Source organism: Epinephelus fuscoguttatus, linkage group LG6 (assembly GCF_011397635.1).
Source record: "Epinephelus fuscoguttatus linkage group LG6, E.fuscoguttatus.final_Chr_v1".
Classification (NCBI taxonomy): domain Eukaryota; kingdom Metazoa; phylum Chordata; class Actinopteri; order Perciformes; family Serranidae; genus Epinephelus; species Epinephelus fuscoguttatus.
The window spans coordinates 40177611-40196630 of NC_064757.1; the positions used below are offsets into that span (position 1 = coordinate 40177611).

Below are 19020 nucleotides of genomic sequence, written 5' to 3' on the forward strand. Positions count from 1 at the left end.
GAGACTGTAAAAGCGAAATAGTCAAAAACTGAATTAAAAGCTGCGATTTTTTTTTAACTTAATGCACAGTCTTAGCAGCTGTTGACATGGTGTCCATGATTTCTGCTTTCACCATCCAGAAATAAAATTAAAAAATATAACTGATAAATATATTCAAGTAAATCGCATCGTGACAAAGTATGTTTAAAGTTTCCCAACTCACTTTAAAGCCTAAAATACACGTAGGCTGTGTAACACTGTAAATTGGCCAAACTAAAAATAAGCAACGGGCTACTTCTGTTGTTGTTCAGTGTGTGTGTGTACCATGTTAAATGTTTCCTCAAACATGCCATAAAGATTTAAACGTGACAACTAAACCTTCTCGATGACAACTGAGCAACTTCATCCACTGAAGAAGAGAACCAGATGTGGAGGAAAGCTTCAGAAACAAGTAAGCGTTTCTACTTTTCATTTTGGTAAAACATTTTCAGAGTTCAAATGTCTGTGTTCAGAAGTGTATCCTGAATTGTTTGACAGCACATTGTTGCTGCTTCGTCGTTGTTTCCCTGTGATTTATGGGTTAAATGTCTGGCTGCAAATCAAATTTCCTGTGTTGAAGTTGTTCAGGCATGTTCCACGTTGTTGTTATTGTGCGCTCGATTCTCAGTGCTCTTATTTCCTGCAGAGCTTAAAGGCAACACCGGTTATTGTAATAAAACAGCGCTTTTTCTGCACTTTATATATTTTTTACGACCCAAACCAGCTCTCATAATCAGTCCCAATGAGAACATAAACACTTTAAAGTCTTCTCCGACATTTCCGGGGTGGCGAATGTTGTTGTGCATTATTCAAAGCGCGCTGCGCATCACGGAGCTAATTAGGATTTCAGTATAAATAAGGCCGCAGACGGGACAGCTCGGCCTGTCCTGCCGCTGGTGTCGGAGAGCTAAAGGTATAGAGGTTAAAAGCCTTCAACGAGCTGCGAGCTGCTCCAACATGCACACACTCTGACCCGCCTCACGGATGGGACTCTACTCAAACCGGACCTGCGGAGGTATCCTGCACATTTCACGGTCTAACGCAGAAAGTCTCTGGCTCATGAGCGCAGTGAAGATCCACCGAGGAGATTGATGTTTTTGGAGACTTTTTTAATGGCACTCGGCCCGACCTAGACAGGCTGCTGCTACCTTTATGGGACGGTGAAGGCGTCTTTGTTTTTTTATGTTTTCTACTGACATCCAGACTCCTGCAGCTCCAGCGGAGAGACGGATTTCCTCAGCGGGTTGTTTTGGTTTCCGAGGGGGGGAAGGCGAAGTGTTTTTGGGGTGAGTACAGCGCCAGTGACCTGCTGGAGGACACGCGTGTGTTTGTCAGAATAATAACTGATAGACTTGCTGTTATAACCTCTCAGAGACTTATAAGTGTGCATGTGTAGTGAGTTTATAGCTGTTATTATATGGTGTTTGTTTCCTGTTGCACCAATGCATTTATAGTTTTCATATATTCATATTTTATAGCTTAAATGCATGGTAGCACTCGGCTTCTTGTGTTCTGGGATGCAAGCAGAGCCACTAAACTATGTAATGCATGGAAAAACATTCAAATATTCTGATGACATATTTATAACATTTGCATAACACTAATATCTCCCTAGAAACTTAAAGAGCGGTGTTAATGTCGTGATGTATGATATTCCTAAATCCCCTGCTCCTCCAGGATGACAGCACTGTAGGATTTATAGGCTTATAATTACATGTTTAAATTAATAATTAGGATACAATGTCTCCTTTCTTTAATGAGACACGTTTTGCAATTTGATACTCGAGTTACATTCAAGAGCCAAAGACGTGCGGCTCCTTCCAGCGGACACGATGTGCGCTATCTCCGTGTATGATCGCCTTCATCATCCTCATCTGTGCGCCTCTCTGGCTGCAGATCTCGGTCAGTGTTTTTGGGGGGCTTATGGTGCCACGTGAACAGGCGACGAAAACACCGTGAAAGGATGGATTTCATAACGCTCACGCGCGCACAGCCTGCACCTCTCGAGTGCATCTCTGCAGTATGCAATGTTGTGTTTACATGCGTTCATATGGCGGTATTGTACAGTGACAGTGGCTCGTGCTGCGTTGTGAATGTTTCTTTTTCAATGAAAAGGCAGTTTAAAAAAAAAAAACAGTCCATGAGTTGTTGTTGTTGTTGTTGTTGTTGTTGTTGTTGTCGTTGTCTTTAAGTCCACGCGCGTACCCGACGTCAGGACAGCAAGGGTAGGACGAGGGCAGGCTTTTGTTTGGGAGGTAGGAACCAGATTAATGTTTATTTTTAGCCATTTTTTCATAAACTAATGTCATCATTCATGGCATTATGTTTCAGATGAGTCTCTGCTCAGTGTCAGGATGATGCAGTACTGACACATAAACAGTGCAGCAGGAGGAGGAGGAGGAGTTGGTGGTGGTGGAGGTGGTGTGGGCGATCAGGCTGCTGTTTTGTGTCTTTTAATCTTTTAAATAAAATAAGAATTTCGGCTCTGGCTCACATGTCAAAGCCTAAAGCAACACTCGAGGAATCTATTGATCTGTTTCTAAAATTAGCTAATAGGGCCAGGCTTGTTTTGGCTCAGAGAGCTGTGTGGTTGTTTTTCAGGAATAAGCATCCTATAATATTCCCACAGTGTTTCCATGGTGCTCAGTTATGACTGAAGTTGACCTTTCCATGTTTTTTGGTGTTTCTAATATCTGATTGCATCATCCGCTGTGTTTGACATCCTCATAAAACATGTCAGGGTGCTTTTTCTTAAATTATTTTAACTCATATTGTCACTTAATCTTTCCACAGACTGATAAATATTAATATTTATCATGCAAATTGTAATTTGAGTGAAAAATGCACCAAAAACGTGCAGAAACCAAACGTGACTTTTCCTCTGGTTGCTACAGAGAGCTGCATGTTGAAAACTGAGGATGACAATCAAAACTAATGATGTTTCATATCAGAGAAAGAAGAGGATTCAGATTCATATTCTCATCTTGTATTTATTTACACATCCGGGTATCTGCGCGCTCCCTCCTCCTCTCAGTGGCGCCTTCATGTCGCATGGGAAATAAGCACTTCAGCAATAACAAAACAACTTTCAGAGCTTTGTTATCCTGAAACCAAAATATATTATTTAATTTGTTGCTTGTCATGCTCAAACACGTTAAATGTGATGCATCAGAGTTCATGTTTTACAAAAAATAAAATGTATTTTGGACTTCGCTAGCAACAAGTTTCAGTTGTTGAAGTCAACAACCTGAAACCTGAAGTGAAACACATGTGGGGAACAAGTTTAAAGGACCTTTTATTTTTAGCAAGCATACAAAAGAAGCTCTGTTACTGTGTTTTGTAAGGCCCAACCTGAGCAAAACACAAATATATACCTCAATTTAACAACCAAAAATATCATAAAGTTGAAGTAAATGTAGCTATTTACTCAAGGAATAACTGTAATTTAAGATAAGGTTAAGTTTAGTCAAAAATTGTCAAAAATAAATGGTAGTGAATAGCTATGATAGGCCTATACATTACACATAAATGGTAACTTCAAAGTGTATTAACACTCAAATAATCTCAAATAGATTAAAGGCTGAAGATTAATTTGTCATTTTACAACACAGTGTGAAACACAACTTGTAGACACACTGTCTAACTCGCAAAAATAATGATTTTAACACAGCAACATTTCGGTGACTAGACCGTCATCGGGGAAACCATATCGAGGTGTAGTCACCGAAATGTTTCAGCATTAAAATCATTATTTTTGCAAGTGTGCGGTAGTTTTATTTTTCTAAAAGCTGTGTTCTATTGTCCCTCTCCTACGCACCTTTTTGGAAATAGATGTGCTAAGTTTGTCTTTGTTCTGAGTTCAACACAGTGTGGACAATGAAATGCAAACTTGCTTTTTCACAATATACACACAGAGAACATATATAGAAATATTTAGGCCACTGCTTATTATTATTTATTGCTGTTTCTTGTATTTTTGTATCTTTTGCATGCCTTGTTTTTTTTTTTAAATTTTTAATCTGACTGTTTCTCTTCTTGACTGCTGCAACACTGGAATTTCTCAATTGTGAGATTTATAAAGGTGTATCTTATCTTATCATAGAGTAAAATCAAATGAAACAATATTTACAGTCACCTATATACGTATATTTATATACATGTGTGCAAGTGAAGATGAGGAAGTTGCAATAAACAATTAAATAGCAATCAGACAAGTATAAAATGATTAAAAACACATAGAAAAATAAATGAATTACAAATTTAAAAAAAGGATAAAGAAATAAAAACATTTCATTTTCACCTCAAATGCCACTTAAAACCTGGTTTCCATCTTTCCCACGGGAGCCTGAAGGCAGCGCAGGCACCCATTGGTCAGCCCTGGCTGTCAATCACAGCACCATCTCCCTCCCACGTGGTGACGTTTCCGTACCAAAGTAACCAGGCCAGTCCATTACGCACACAAAAGACACAACAAAAGCCCGTGTTGGGAAAAATGAGATCCGTCAGCACCCAAAGGACACAACAATAAGTTCCCATCTGGCAGCGTCACACATGGACCAGAGCCTGGGACGACGACAATCATTTATTTAACTTAAAAAAGACAACAAACTGAAAAACATCTTTCTCTCTTCAGCAGGCAGTTTTCCACCAAGCTGCGTTTTGCTCAGCTCTGATCCAGGTGGTGAGTACAGCAGCAGCAGCAGGGCAATGTTTACCTCACAAAACCTGGTTCTGGTGTCGTGCTGGATTCACAGACTGCATCAGGCTCGGAAAAACAAACAATCGGGGGGAAAAAAGCAGCCAGATACTGGTAGCGACACTGTTGCGCTTGAGCTGGCGTCGTTGCTCTTTGTTGGGGATAAACACATTTTAGAAGAGGAGGAGGGGGGTTGCAAATCATGTCATGTCAAGATTAAGTCATTTAGAGTATTAAAATAATGTCTAAAACCGCATGTTGCGTTCAATGTGCTGTTCTGTGGGTTAGATTTAGTGGTGAGTGGAGCGAGTCTTTTGTCTGGACACTTCTTCCTGTTAGTGGTTACCAAAGACGCACAGTGTGCTGCCTCTTTGTTTTCACTTTGCTCAGTTTGAATATCAGCTGTTCCTGCTGGGTTACCTGTCGACTCAACTCATATCACCTTTATTTTTTTCATTTTCCTCTGTTTATCCTTTAAAACAGCGTCGTTGACATCAAAATTTGACTCATGGCCATGTGAAGAGGAAGGCTGAAACAAAGAAAGCACAAATTCTAGTGCCTGGAGATGATTTTGTAGGATTCAAGACATCTTTTTAAGTATTTTTTATTTGTTATAGTTGAAGAAATAAACAGAAAATGCTGAAATAAGAGCATAAAAAGTGAACACAAATAAGACCATGTGCTGTCACACGCTCTGAAGTGAGGAACTTGGCTTCACAGGGGATCAAAACAAACAAAGAAAAAGCTCCACAGACGTTTACTTGTCCTTATTTGGCATTCATGAAAAATAAGTCAAGTGTGTGCGTCGTGTCATGCTGTCTTAATGCAAATAACGGCATGCTTTTGTCTGTGTATGTGTGTGTGTGTGTGTGATGCACTGCACAAAGCTAATATAATCACTAATGGTGATGATGCTGAAGTGTGACACTCAAATCTGTTGTTTGTGTGTGTGTGTGTGTGTGTGTGTGTGTTTACCTTCCCTCGTGCACGTGCAGCCGGGTTAAACTGGGCTAATTCAGAAAGGGGATTTTGTCCTTTTCATGCAGGGATTATTCCTCAGGCACCTGTGCAGATTATACAGTATATGTATGTGAATATGGCTGGCCTGGGGGGGTCACCGGGTTGCAGGCCGCCAGTTTTTACCTCTCTGCACCTTCCCAGTTGTGTAAATGTGTGTGTTTGCAGAGCAGCCATGCTTCACGTCAGGTCACGGCTGCTTCCTGTTGAGTTGCGGAAGCTCCTTTGTTTTCTCGTCTGGCTGATGGCTTCTGTCTCGGCGCTGCTGCTCTTCCTGTTGCAGCACATTGAGCTCGACTGGAAACTTCTGGGGCTCGTTGTCATTGTGTTTTCACTCTCAGGGATGCAGCAGAGTTATTGTCGCAGTTTTTTTTAACAAGGTGGAACCTTTGTTACGCTTTTGTTGGTGGTTAGAGTGAGTGTCGAGCCTGTGGGCCGAGAGAGACAATGTATTTATGAGACAAAGAGTTTTTTTTTTCCTAAACTCAACACTCAGGTCATCTATGACAATGTCTGTCCTTTTGTTATAAATTACAAATACTTTTTCAGATCATCAGGTATCAGGTAGCAAACAATTACAATTTGAGGTCTTTGTACTTTACTCAAGTATTCCCATTTTATGCCACTTTACACTGTGACTCTACGACATTTTAATAAGAATAATAAGCTTTATTTATACAGTGTCATCAAAAACAAAGCGCTTTATATGTTTAAAACTGGAACAAAAACATTTCAGAACTGCAGTGACATTAAAGGAGCAGTGTGTAGGATTTAGTGGCATCTAGCAGTGAGGATTACAGATTGCGACCAGCTGAAACTTCACCTAACTCCCGGTTAGGATTCCTTCAGTGTTCGTTGTTCAAGAGGTTTTTACAGTGAGCCGAATTATCCGCAGAGGTCTCTTCTTCTGCAAAACAAACAAACCAGGTGATTGAAACTGGTAGAAACACTGAATAAAGCAATTTCAAGTTATAAATCAGCGTTTCTGCAATGCTGTTCGGCTCATCGCTAGCCAAGCACCTGCTAATGTGTGCTCACCATGGTGGCAGTCTCTCCGGATGAGGTCCCGCTCCCTATGTAGATATTAACGGCTCTCAAGTAACGAAAACACCTTATTTTCAGGTTATTACACACTAAAGTAAACATACTTATTGTATTATATTGCATTTCTGCCCCCTGAATCCAACACACTGGACCTTTAAATCACACAGCAATACTCATTAAAATGAAAATGAAATTCCCAAAACTAATATAAACATTGAAAGCAATAGCTATAACAAGATAAGATATGATTAATGCTGGTGCATTTTGACAAGTAATTCTAAACATGTCACTGACTCTGAAAGCCTCAGATCCCCAGGCAGGGAATTCCAGATCGGACGGCCCTGACTCTAAAATCCTAGTCACCTTTAGTTTTGAGCTGTGAGAAACAGGCAGCAAAGCTCTGCCTGAGGATCTGAGGCCATGACTCATGCTCAGCAATGTAGCTGGGAGCTGGACCATGAAGTGCTTTAAAGATAATCAGTAAAATCTTGAACTCAATTCCAAAAGTGACTGGTAACCAGTGAAGACAGGCTGAAACAGGAGTGATGGAATCTTGTCTCTATGGTGTTTGTTAAAAGACGAGCAGCTGCGTTCTGTACCTGCTGAAGGCGTGAGATGGTCTTTGGGTTTAACCCTGAGTACAGTGCAGTGCAACAATATAACCGAGATGGAATAAAAGCATGAATGACCTTCTCAAAATCAGGCCGACAGAGATTTCGAGGCATTTATTGTACTACTCAGTCCACTGCATTTATTTGACAGCTTTAGTTAGTTTGTACATTTAAATAATGAATATAAAAAATAATATATACAACCAATATATTCTTATGTATCTTTGCAGGTTAAGCTACCCGACAGTATACAAAGTAATTTAATTTATCCCCACCATCCCCACTTAAGTGATGTACACATCACTTATTATAATTCAGTAATATGATATGCATTATTGTCAATGGATCAATTACTGAACGGGCTCAGGCCTATGGGCCCGAAGTGTCAGGGGCTGGTCGTCACCTGCAAGATGTCACTCAAATTAAAACACTCATAGGCACTCGAAAAGACCTTGAAGAGATGCAAAGGAACTAAAAAGAGACACAAATTTACCAAAGAAAGAAAAAAATGTACTTGAAAGAGACAAAATTACCAAAAAAGACACTAAATATACCTCAAAGAGACACAAAATAACCTAAAAGAGATGCGTAACAACCACAAAGAGATGTAAAGGAACTACATAGAGTCACAAAACAACCAAAAAAAGACTCAATATATCTAAAAGGGACACGCAAATAACCAAAAAAGACACTAAATATATGTCAAAGAGCCACAAAACAACCACAAAGACACAAATATGCCTAAAAGAGACACAAAATGACCTAAAAGAGATGCAAAATAACCACAAAGAGATGCAAAGGAACTATAAAGACACACAAAACAACCAAAAAAACACGTCAAAGAGACAAAAAAAGACACAATATACATCAGGGGGGCACAAGATTACCACAGAGAGATGCAAAGGAACTAAAAAGAGACACAAAACAACTACAAAGAAACACAAAATTACCAAAAAATGACCAAAACAAGACACTAAATATAAGAAGAGAAAAAAGAGATGCAAAATAACCAAAAAAAAGAAAAGATCAAAGGGACAAAATGACCAAAAGAGACACTAAATATATGTCAAAAAGACACAAAATTACTTCAGAGACATGCAAAAGAAACAAAAAGAGACACATTGACCAACAAAAGGACACATTATACATCAAAGAGACACAAAATGTCCTAAAAGAGATACAAAGGAACCACAGAGTCACAAAACAACCAAAATGGACACATTATACGGCAAAGAGACAAAATGACCAAAAAAGACACTAAATATATGTAAGAGAGACACAAGATGTCCTAAAAGAGGAAAAGGAACTGCAAAGAGTCACAAAACAACCAAAAGAAGAAACAGTATACATCATGTGACCTCAAAGAGATTCAAAAGAAATTAAAAGAGAGACAAAATGACCAAACAAAGACACATTATACTTCAACGAGACAAAATGACCAAAAAAGGACACAAAATTTACCTCAAAAAGACACATAGTCACCTCAGAGAGAGACAAAATGACCTTAAAGAGCTGCAAAATAACTACAAAGAGATGCAAAGGAACTACAAAGAGTCACAAAACAACCAAAAAAGTCACTAATTCTACTGTCTGGTTGGTCTGTGCCTGGGGGAAATAAAAGATCATGAGGTGCACAGAAAATATCTTTTCTAATATATTTCTGTAGTACATATAAGAAGTGAAAGCCTCTGTGGTTGAGCAGATACATGGCACCACCCAGTCTAATTTTAATCAACAACAAAACACAACATAGTCGACTCACTGGTGATCCATGACAGCAGTGCAGCCATTCACTCAGCGGTCACTGCAGCCAGGTACTCACAACCTTCACTTAAAGTACTATTATTGTGATGTATGCATAATTAAATTAAAACATGTTGCACATCACAAGCGAGTTGTAACATAGAGATTAGTTTTACCTTAATTTGTACACCCACTAACTGCTGCTTTGACTGTTGTGTGGCTAAGTGACAAAGCCACCCTGCTGAAAAAATGAGCATCGATCAGACCAGCATGGACCAGCAGACATTATGCTGGTCCATGCTGGTTTTTTCTGCAGGGCAACGTTAGCTTGCTAACATATGACAGTTATAGTAAAAGTAAAAGTAAAAGTAAAACAGAAAATGCCTGAAACTTTATGAAACTTGACAAATGCTGTGTAATATTGATGTTACTCTTACAGATGTTAAACCACAGTTCCCAAAGATAACAAATGTGCCTCTAATTACAAAGTAATATGTCAATAACAGTTTGACTAGCTAAATAGCTAATTTCGCGTTAGCGTAAACTGGCTATTTCCTACTCATTCTAAAATATCTGAATACTCTAAACTTTAAAACACAGCTTGCACCGTGTGTGAAGACACTAAATACACAAAACAACACCTATATTTACAAAAGGTTTTTTTTTTGCCTCTCTGAAACAAATTTTTGGAATGTGTAACTTTAATTTAACGTCTTGTCCCTTTTATTAGCTAAGTGTGGCTACACATTTTCACAATTACACATCAGTCTCAATTAGACGTCTGGTGTGGTTTATTTATTTTTTAATAAAGTTTTAATTTAATAAAGTTAGTTCGTAAGGGTCCTCGGAAAAAAGGGGGTTTCATAACAATTAATCCAAGTTGTGAGTACCATTTTTAACAGGATAAAGTGGCATTGTGTCGGTATACCGGGTGCCATAATCCACCGATTCATAATTGATATATAATCTGAAGCCTAATTTTTAAATAAGTATTATATTTCCTGATTTTGGCTGACAGTTTTGTGTGAAAGTAATTAAAGGCCCGTCCCAAATATAGGCCTGTTGATTTCAGTGATTTAAGCAAATAATAGCCCGGGCTATTAATTGAACTTTAACAGTATGCTATTTCGTGATCCTACCTTGGACAGCGCTAGGGGTTTCTTAAATATGCATTGAAGTCTTGAGCAGCTAAAACATTTATTATGTTTCATGATGCAACCTATTTTAGGAAATCAGTAGTTTGAAACTAGCTAATTTAGAAGAAGCTTCAAACTTAGGGGGTGATCACACAGAAATGAGATACTAGAGACGCGGATGCTTCAAAGACACTTGAAACGCTGGAAGCGCTTATTCAATGCGCGCTAGCTACTGGCATCTGACGCTCAAAAAAGTTGAAAATATTTTAACTTTTCAGCGTCTATGCACGTTTTTGTAGACACGCATCTAAAAAGACGCCAGAAAAACGCCTGTCTAAAAAGACGCTTGAACGCCAGTCAGACGCGCCATATCATAGGAAAACAATGGTTTTACTGGCCTCGTGTTTCTAGCGTTTCATCTCGGTGTGATCGCTCCCTTAGTGATGGAGTGATGTTAATGGATTTATAAAAAGCCAGTGCAATATAATCCTGCATTCAAAAGTTAGCTAAAGTAGACTTAGCAAAATATAGCGTACTTTATGTATCAAGAGTAGTCATTATGCAGCTTGAAAAGCCCCCCTTGTTACATGTCATCCCCCCTCTCTCTCTCTCTCTCTCACCCACCCACCTGTCTGTATTAAGCTGTATTATCAATTAAAGGGGAAATGCCCAAAAAATAATCTTAAAAAGTGTCAAAGTCAGCAAACTGTTCTGTTTTTTTAGTGGTGAATTAAACTTTGCGCTGCAAGCAGACAGATAAATTAAGTAAGTTAACAACCAGCTGGTGAGCATTGAGCAGCTAGAGAGCCAGATTATTTTTCACAGGATCTGTGGAAACTGTATAAGGTCATCATTGAGCGGCAACATCTGGGGCTAAAAAATGAAGTCAACATGGAAGCGCAAAATACTGCAGTTCCACAAATGGCCACTTGAGGCTGGCTCCAAATCAGAGTCAATCCCCGTTGACCCCCATATTAAAATTCCAAACTTTGTAGCAGAAAAAAAAATCATTTTTACAGCCTGTTACAAAAACTGTTTTGGTCTCTATGGCTAATTTCCCTCTTCATGGCAACTGTACAGGGGGCGAATTTTTATGTAACTCACTTGTTTACATTTTATTCAGGCTTAAAGTTACACATAATTAAGGGCAGGCGTCTTTGAGTGACAGGCTGTCATAGTGTCCTCGGCTTCTCAGTTACATCCACTCCTCACTCCTCCACAGTGCCAGCCTCTTGCCCAAATATGGTCACTTCTGTTTCCAAAAAACCCAAGATGGCAACGGCTGAAATGCTAAAAACAGAAGTCCATAAACCAGTGGGTGACGTCACGGAAACTACATCTATTATTTTTACAGTCTGTGGTCATAATTTGTCTGATTTTGTGTTAATAGCTTGTTCTGCTGTCCATGAGTGACCAAAAAAAAAACTAATAATGCAGCGTTACCAAGTAGTTAAACTTTATTTTGTACAGGTTAGTGCAATCTAAAGAATTACGATAGTACAACAGTAAAACAATTAAAGATTAATGCACACAGGAAATAAAAATGTTATATTATAAGAAATAAAATAGATGAGAGGAACACGTTAAAACAGGTTCAGTAAAATTGTTACTGTAGCTGGATGTGGTTAAATCACCTCAGATCAAATTCAGCTTTCTTTCCACGATGCCTTCTCAGCAACACGAAGTGCTTCACACAGAAATGAATAAAAAAGATCAATAAACAAGATGCAACGTAACAGTAACAAACAATAGGAAAATAAAAAAGTAACAGGCTTACTCTGTGAACAGACCTCAAACCTCAGTGTCCACTTAAAGACACCAAACAGCCATCATCTCAGTGTTTACAGGAACAGCCATTTAGTTCCCACTCACTGCGAACCACGGACACAAACAAAACGATTAATAATGATAATTTAATAGACGAGATAAATAAAAAGGGTCATAAAAGGCAGCATGGAGGCAGCAGCATTTAAGATTTATTTGTCATTTTTTAATAATGAGGCACGTCTTGACATTTATTTTTGAGGAAACGGTGTGATTCTCCAGCTTTAAAAGATTAAATATGCACATTTCTGGTATGGGTGTAAGCATGAATCATATTTGATCAGCTGGAATCAAATTTCTTGCCACACCAAAGTCCAGACAGCAGCAGGAGGTGGAGCAGGTCTACATTCTGGTGCATATTTGGCGTAGTTGTACACCTGCAGAGATGTTTTTGTCAACTGGAGTCCCTCATTCATTGTGTCTTGGCTGCATTGTCTCATCGTCTATTCTAGTCTGTCCTGCAGATGAACTGAACCGGTATGCATTTGTTTCTGTGGCGCTGAATCTCCTGCAGGCAGTTAAACAGGATAAAGCTTCTGTTCAGACATGTTTTCTGTGTTTTTATAATAGAGCTCACCTTTTTTTGTTTGCTTGTTTGTAACTTTTAAAATACAACTCCAGTTTAGTACAACTGGAGTTGTATTCTCTTAGTTTTGTCTATAGTTTTATATTAATGATAATATAATAAAACATTTGATTTAAAAGGCATCTTTCAAAACACCCAAGGTCAACTCACAGAGCATACAGCCCAAGAGACATATTGTTGCTATGATAAAATCAGATATTGGATATGATAACATTGTACTCACTAGTGCTCAGATCCAGTGGTGGAATTTAACGTAGTGCATTTACTCGAGTACAATTTTGAGGTACTTAAAAGGTGTATTTCCATTCTATGCTACTTTGTACTTATGCTTTTCTCTATTTATTAGGCAAATATTTGTTTTACGGTGTCCGTCACTTTACAGATTTAGATTATGAGTACAAAATTTAAATCCTCTTATAAATTATGATGCATTTTTACAGGTTGAGCTACTTAGCAGTATATAAATCCATTAAAATGAACTCCACCTTTACTAACTGCAACAGTTAGGTGATTAACACATTAATGCATCAATTATTATAATGATATGAGCTTTTCTGCAGATTTTGCACTTTCTTTTTGTATTTTTGAGGATTATTTAACATATGTGTAGATGCCAAAAAAATAAGGTAAAAGGCGGAAAAAATACATATACATACGTAAAATATAAAAACACAAAAACATATACAATATTAGGAAATAAGCAACAATAAGCAATGATAATAAATTAAAAAAGCAAATTAAAAAAGAAAAAAGAACTCGTACTTTTGGTATTTTAAGTATATTTTGATGCTAAAACATTTGTACTTTTACTTTGTAAGATTTCGAATACATGACTGTTAGGTCTAACAGTGTTTTTTCTTATGGACAAGATCTTAGTACTTCTTTCATCACTGCAGAGATGTGGGAACGAGGTCACTAAAAAGAAGTCCAGCGGGCCAAAAAACAAACACGAGCAGTCAGATGATCCGGCAGATTGTAAACAAACCCTGAGGTTAGCCAAACTTATTTGTAAAGGAAAATGAAGGCAAACAGTGAAACTATTACTCAGACTGTTTGTTGTAAACATGAGTTACAGTTTGCAGACTGACTTCCTGGTTCAGCTTTGACGTGCTCAAGTAACTGGGGGGTTCCTTCTAACGTTTCAGCTCTCATACTCATTTACAACCTGTCTGATTGTCTAAACAATCATGTTCCTTCTCCACATCTGACTTGCTGTAGAGAACAATCACTTAATCATTATCAATAGAAATAACAGCCAAAACTACACAAATAATATTAGAATAAATAAATAAACAAATGCAGTTCAAGGTTGTACTTTCTCGATATATGTATGTAATGCAACAATAAATGTGAATGAACACAGTTAAATAAACTCCGAAATTTGACTTTGGTTGGATACAGTGATGTATAGATGCCAACAATTAAAAGCATTAAGGCTGGACATTTATGAACCTGTTGTTGCAAAACTAAACACAAACTCTTCTCGCAGTGAAAACAAAGTCTGTAAGACAAATTTATAGATACACAAATCTGCCCTTTGAGGGATTCTGTAAATAATAAATGATTTTGCTGCCGTACAAACAAATAAAAACACCGAACGTTTATCTCGGAGGATAACAAAAATCTCATCCTGCATGCATCGGTCCAGTGAGACAGAAAAGACAAGGACATAAACTATGAACGCTGAAATCGTTTGTCACCAAGTGAAACATGTTGTGTGGCTTTTACATAAACGAGGGTTTGTTTGGCGTGTCATGACATTAAGTTACATCACCGCACAGCCATGTTAGGAGTCAACAACATGCGATTGTAATCACATATTAGATAATTGTAATCAAATGATTGCTCAAGCAAACGAGCTGTGTTTATATTGGAAATGCAATCAAGATCATGAGCTCTAAAAATAGGAAGTATGGGACTTGTCTCTCACCACATCTCCTCTCTTTCCGTTTGGCCCTGCAGGTTTGATTTTCTCCTGTGGTGTCTGTGTGGAGCGTGCCACACACCCACTCCACAACAACGACGGCTTTTGCTTGCATCTTCCAGTGTTTCTTCTGTCAGCAAGTCCAGCAGAGCTGCAACTCTTCCAGTGCCAGCCCTGACACCAGCGAGGAGCCCTGCCCCACTGACATGGTGAAGATGACCAAGTCAAAGACCTTCCAGGCTTACCTGCCGAGCTGCCATCGCACCTACAGCTGCATCCACTGCCGGGCACACCTGGCCAACCACGACGAGCTCATCTCAAAGGTACAGCAGCTCCAGTCCTCCCTGTCCCTGTCCCTGTCCCTGTCACCTTGCAGCATTTCACATGACATTCAGTTGGTCTGTTTATATTCATATACATGACAAGGCTTTAGGGGGGTTTATAGTCATGTCACAAATCTCCCAGCAGCCATATTTGGTGCCTTCATGAAGGTCATTTGGAGAAAAGTAACATGTAAAAGATATGAAGAAAATGTTGGCACTGTACATTTCTGCAAACCACCAATATGTTACATTTCAATGCCTCTAAAATGACGTAATATATGAGCTGACTTTATCAACTGGAGGCGGAAGAGTTGGTGGATGGCGTGACACAGAGGTGAGACGCCTGACAGTTGCAGACCACTGTTGCAGGCAAAAAAATCCAACAAAGCCGGGTGTGATGTAGCGAGTCGTCGCTGTGTTTCCATCTGCTTTGTAAGCATGAAAAGTATCTTTTTAATTGAGACATTGCTGCTTTTCCTGCTGCTATTTGGCCCCTCAAACTGGGTATTTTAAGGCAAAACATGATCTTTTCCTAACTATAATCAAGTTTCAACGTATCTGCTACGTAATAATGTACAAATGTAATGTAGCTGTGGTTTGCAGAAGCATACAATGCCATCATTTTTGTTGCTATTGGGTAGTAGAAAGACTGATAAACTGAGTGTAGACACATTAATTATGTTGTCACAGCAAAGTCAATTCATTTCAATGGTTGAAATTCGACTAAGTTTGCCCCACTGACTACCAACAAACTGGCAAGAGTAAAATGTGTGAACTAATGCCTCATTTCCACTGCATGGTTTGACTCGATTCAGCTGACTTTTGGTACCAGCTTCTTTTCTCTACTTTGTTTTCCACTGCGGGTAAACCCTCTTAGTGGAGGCGGGATTCTCATTTCATCAGCAACCAAACTAAGGATCGTCTGCACTTTGTCAGTTATACGGCTTAGTTTTGTGGTTTGGTCGAGTTGAGCCGTGTCATGCCATGCAGTGGAAATGCAGTGTTATTGTTCTGTTAGCGACCAAGCTATCTACCTTGCTAACTGGTGGTTACCTTGACAGTTGTGACTGGCATTAGCACATTTCCGAATGTCTTGCATTTCGCTCACCAGCTGCAGTACAGTAGTGTGCAAATTACAGTATCTGACATCTTCTACTTCATTTGCAAGGATCACAAGTGCAGCAATGTTAGTGTGAAGTGTTGTTTTAGCTCTGGTTTGGTCTCCACCACCTCTTGACAATGATATCTGGATCTTTAGTTGCTAAATGCTCCATATGTTTACCAGCTAGTCACTAACTTTGTGTGTTTGCTTTTTGGTGCTGGGTGGTTAGTGTACACTATGGTTATTGGCACTTGTTTGTTCGAAAACAGTTGCAGTAAATGTGCTGTATTACCTGAAAAACAGAGGCTAAAAAGCAGAGCTGCAAAGTTGTCTTTCTGTGTGTTTGTTTTGAGTGGTGACTCCTTTTCTCCTGTTAAAGCAGCTTCAAAATTAGTGGTACTCATTTAGGAGGAGGCTGAGAAACATAAGTGCACTTTGCTCTCCAGTTTGTCAGGTTACTACAAAGTTCAGCTGTTGCATTAAAAGTTTTATGGCAATTTTATCCAGTTTTTCATTATTCAAATCAAACGCTGATAAATCTCCAGACTCGTCTGGATATTGCCTATCTCGGTCTCATTAATCATCTTTTGCATGACATTATGAGTCATGATGATAAAAATTTGACGGCGTCCTTGTAATATTTTGGAAATGAATAAATCTCCGCTCGGCTAAACTGTGAATTCTTGGCAGTGATTGAGTGTTGTCCTCTGGTATTAGTTGTGGCAAATGTCTCTTTGGATTTGACAGCAATATAATTTTATTTGATGCTCACCTGCCTTATTGCATCTTCGAAGCTCGTGTACCTGTCTGCTCTTGCATCTGTATTTTATTTCTACTGATAAATTCTCAGAGGCTTCGATGACAGCCGCTGCTGGTGTTATTATTGAAGTCGGTTTCTGTGGTCAGTCTTTTAAAGTGTGACTGTCTCGGCTATTTTTGTTTCTGTTGCTGATTTTGAGTAAAATAAAAAAATAAATAAATAAAGTGCTGCTGCTGAGTCTCACTTAGACCTCAGTGGTTTACTTTCAAAATATGAGATAAAAAGTCAAGACAATCAGGCTTCAGATTTGCCTCACTGCCCACGTTTCTTATGAACTCAGGGAAATGGACTGCATGGACTGGTTGTGTTGTGTCCTCCCAGTCATAGGGATACTCAATACTGCTGGACACAGAGCTCGAAGGTGTCCTCAGGGCGACAACCAATGACTTATGTATTAATCTATGGGCTATTTTTTGATTAACTTATTTTTATAAGTCTGTTATCAGAAAATAAGCATAAGTGCTTATGGCAGGTTCTCAGTGCTCAAATTGCTTAATGTAAGATAAGATAAGAAGATAAGACCTTTATTTATCCCGAGGGAAACTGTAGTGTAGTGGTTGCAATACAAAGTAGGAAAAAGTGCAAATCCAAAATATATTAAATATATGCAATGGCAAAAAACAGGTCAGCAGTATGGATTATTAAAGCTGGGGTAGGCCATTTAATTTTGGAGTCACTGGGCAAAAATCCCATAATAGACTTTGAGCATTCTGTATTTGAAGTGGACTGTGAGAGCAGTAGACTTCTGCACCTCCTTTTGGCTCTGCTTTCATGATTTAGGAAATTTAGCCCTAGATGGGAGACTTTGGCCAATCACAGGTCATTTCAGAGAGAGGGCGTTCCTATTGGCTGTTGTACAGATGTACATGTCAGTTGTCTCCGTCTCGTCTTGTCTGTGTGTCCATCAACATCTCCACGGCTTGTGCAACTGTAAACTTATTCCGTCGGCGTCGGCATTTTTGTGCCGTTTTCAAGCTGCTACATCTCTGTAAACAACATCATCTTCCAGTTTCCAGCAGATCTTCCTTTTGGTTTGTTTTTGGACACGGCAGTGCTGTTTTATTTCACAAGATGTGTAGCAGCGCTCCCTATCTTATAACATTCAAAACACGGATTGCCGGAATATCTTGTCAAGGGCAGGAAAGCGTTCTGTCACAAATAGAGGAAAATCTTGGCAAAGGCAATTGGCTGGGATAGTGTTAATGGCGAAGAATCCTGCAGTGAGTTGCTATTCCAGCATTGGCAACAACAGCCTACACTGCAAAGCCAACCAAAAAAAGGAAGGCGGACTTATCAAAGCGAGTCTGACAATTAATAAAGTAAAATACGTGTCAATAATGGTGAAGTGTTGCGGAGATGGAGAGAAAAAGTTGCTAATAGTTCACCTTATGGACCTTCAGTTTATGTAGCTAACATTAGCTAGAGCCTTGAATCGCAGTGTGTCCTTGGCCTCAGACTCAGCTGCCCCTGAGACAGTACCTCTGCCAGCGTCTGCAGCAACTGAACATCATTTAGTTTACAATGATATAAGATGGAAATAAACTGCATATTCACATACTGAAACTTTAAAATGTTTGGTATTTTATTTGGTAAATCATTTAATATGAGTAAAATTCTTGATTGTTTTTTTTATCAATTGACTTAACATTTCAGTAATAGATGTTGTAGAAGGTTTTTCACACAGAGGTGGTAAATTTTTGGCTTTAAGAAACTGTAAAAAGAACGAAACATTTTAAACAATGGAGTTCTTGCTCCTCTGGTTTCTCAGAAATAAGACATGTCGGTTGTTTAATGCAGTGTTTCTGTCAGACTGTTGTCAGAGAATCTCGTCTCTGTGAGACTGTGACCTGAAGTGAATCCAAATGACATTTTTATTATAAGTGTCAGAAAGTGTCTGGCTGTGCTGGTCTGAATTTTAAATGAGTTCTTCTCAAAGTAATATTCAGTGGTAAATGCCTTAAAGATGCACCAGAAAAGATTTTCAGTATTGCTGGGAACAAATCTTGACATTGAGCTCTGAGTTAAAAGGTCTTTTGGAACATAATGCTCTGCGGCCTATCATACAGGAAGTCTCAAGTGCAAAATGATTGTGTGTAGACTTGTTTCAGCCTTTAAGTGCATTTTCGCCTACTTGTTTTAACACAGATTTTACATTTGCGGATAGAATAGATTTTGT

The 19020-nt window shown here is 38.8% G+C and overlaps 1 protein-coding gene across 2 annotated transcripts in view; it reads left to right on the plus strand.

Moving 5' to 3' along the window:
- The first annotated feature begins 861 nt into the window (after nucleotides 1-861).
- The window catches only part of ypel1 (yippee-like 1), a 48273-nt gene continuing 30114 nt past the window's right edge, over nucleotides 862-19020 (plus strand). Inside the window, exons 1-2 of one of the 2 annotated variants that reach the window (XM_049578653.1) lie at nucleotides 862-1304; nucleotides 14638-14922. In XM_049578653.1, coding sequence (XP_049434610.1) covers nucleotides 14806-14922 — 117 coding nt within the window. In that variant the 5' untranslated portion in view covers nucleotides 862-1304; nucleotides 14638-14805. Of the gene's footprint in view, nucleotides 1305-4423; nucleotides 4700-14637; nucleotides 14923-19020 lie in introns of those variants that run through there. The other variant, XM_049578652.1, reaches the window with a different exon arrangement.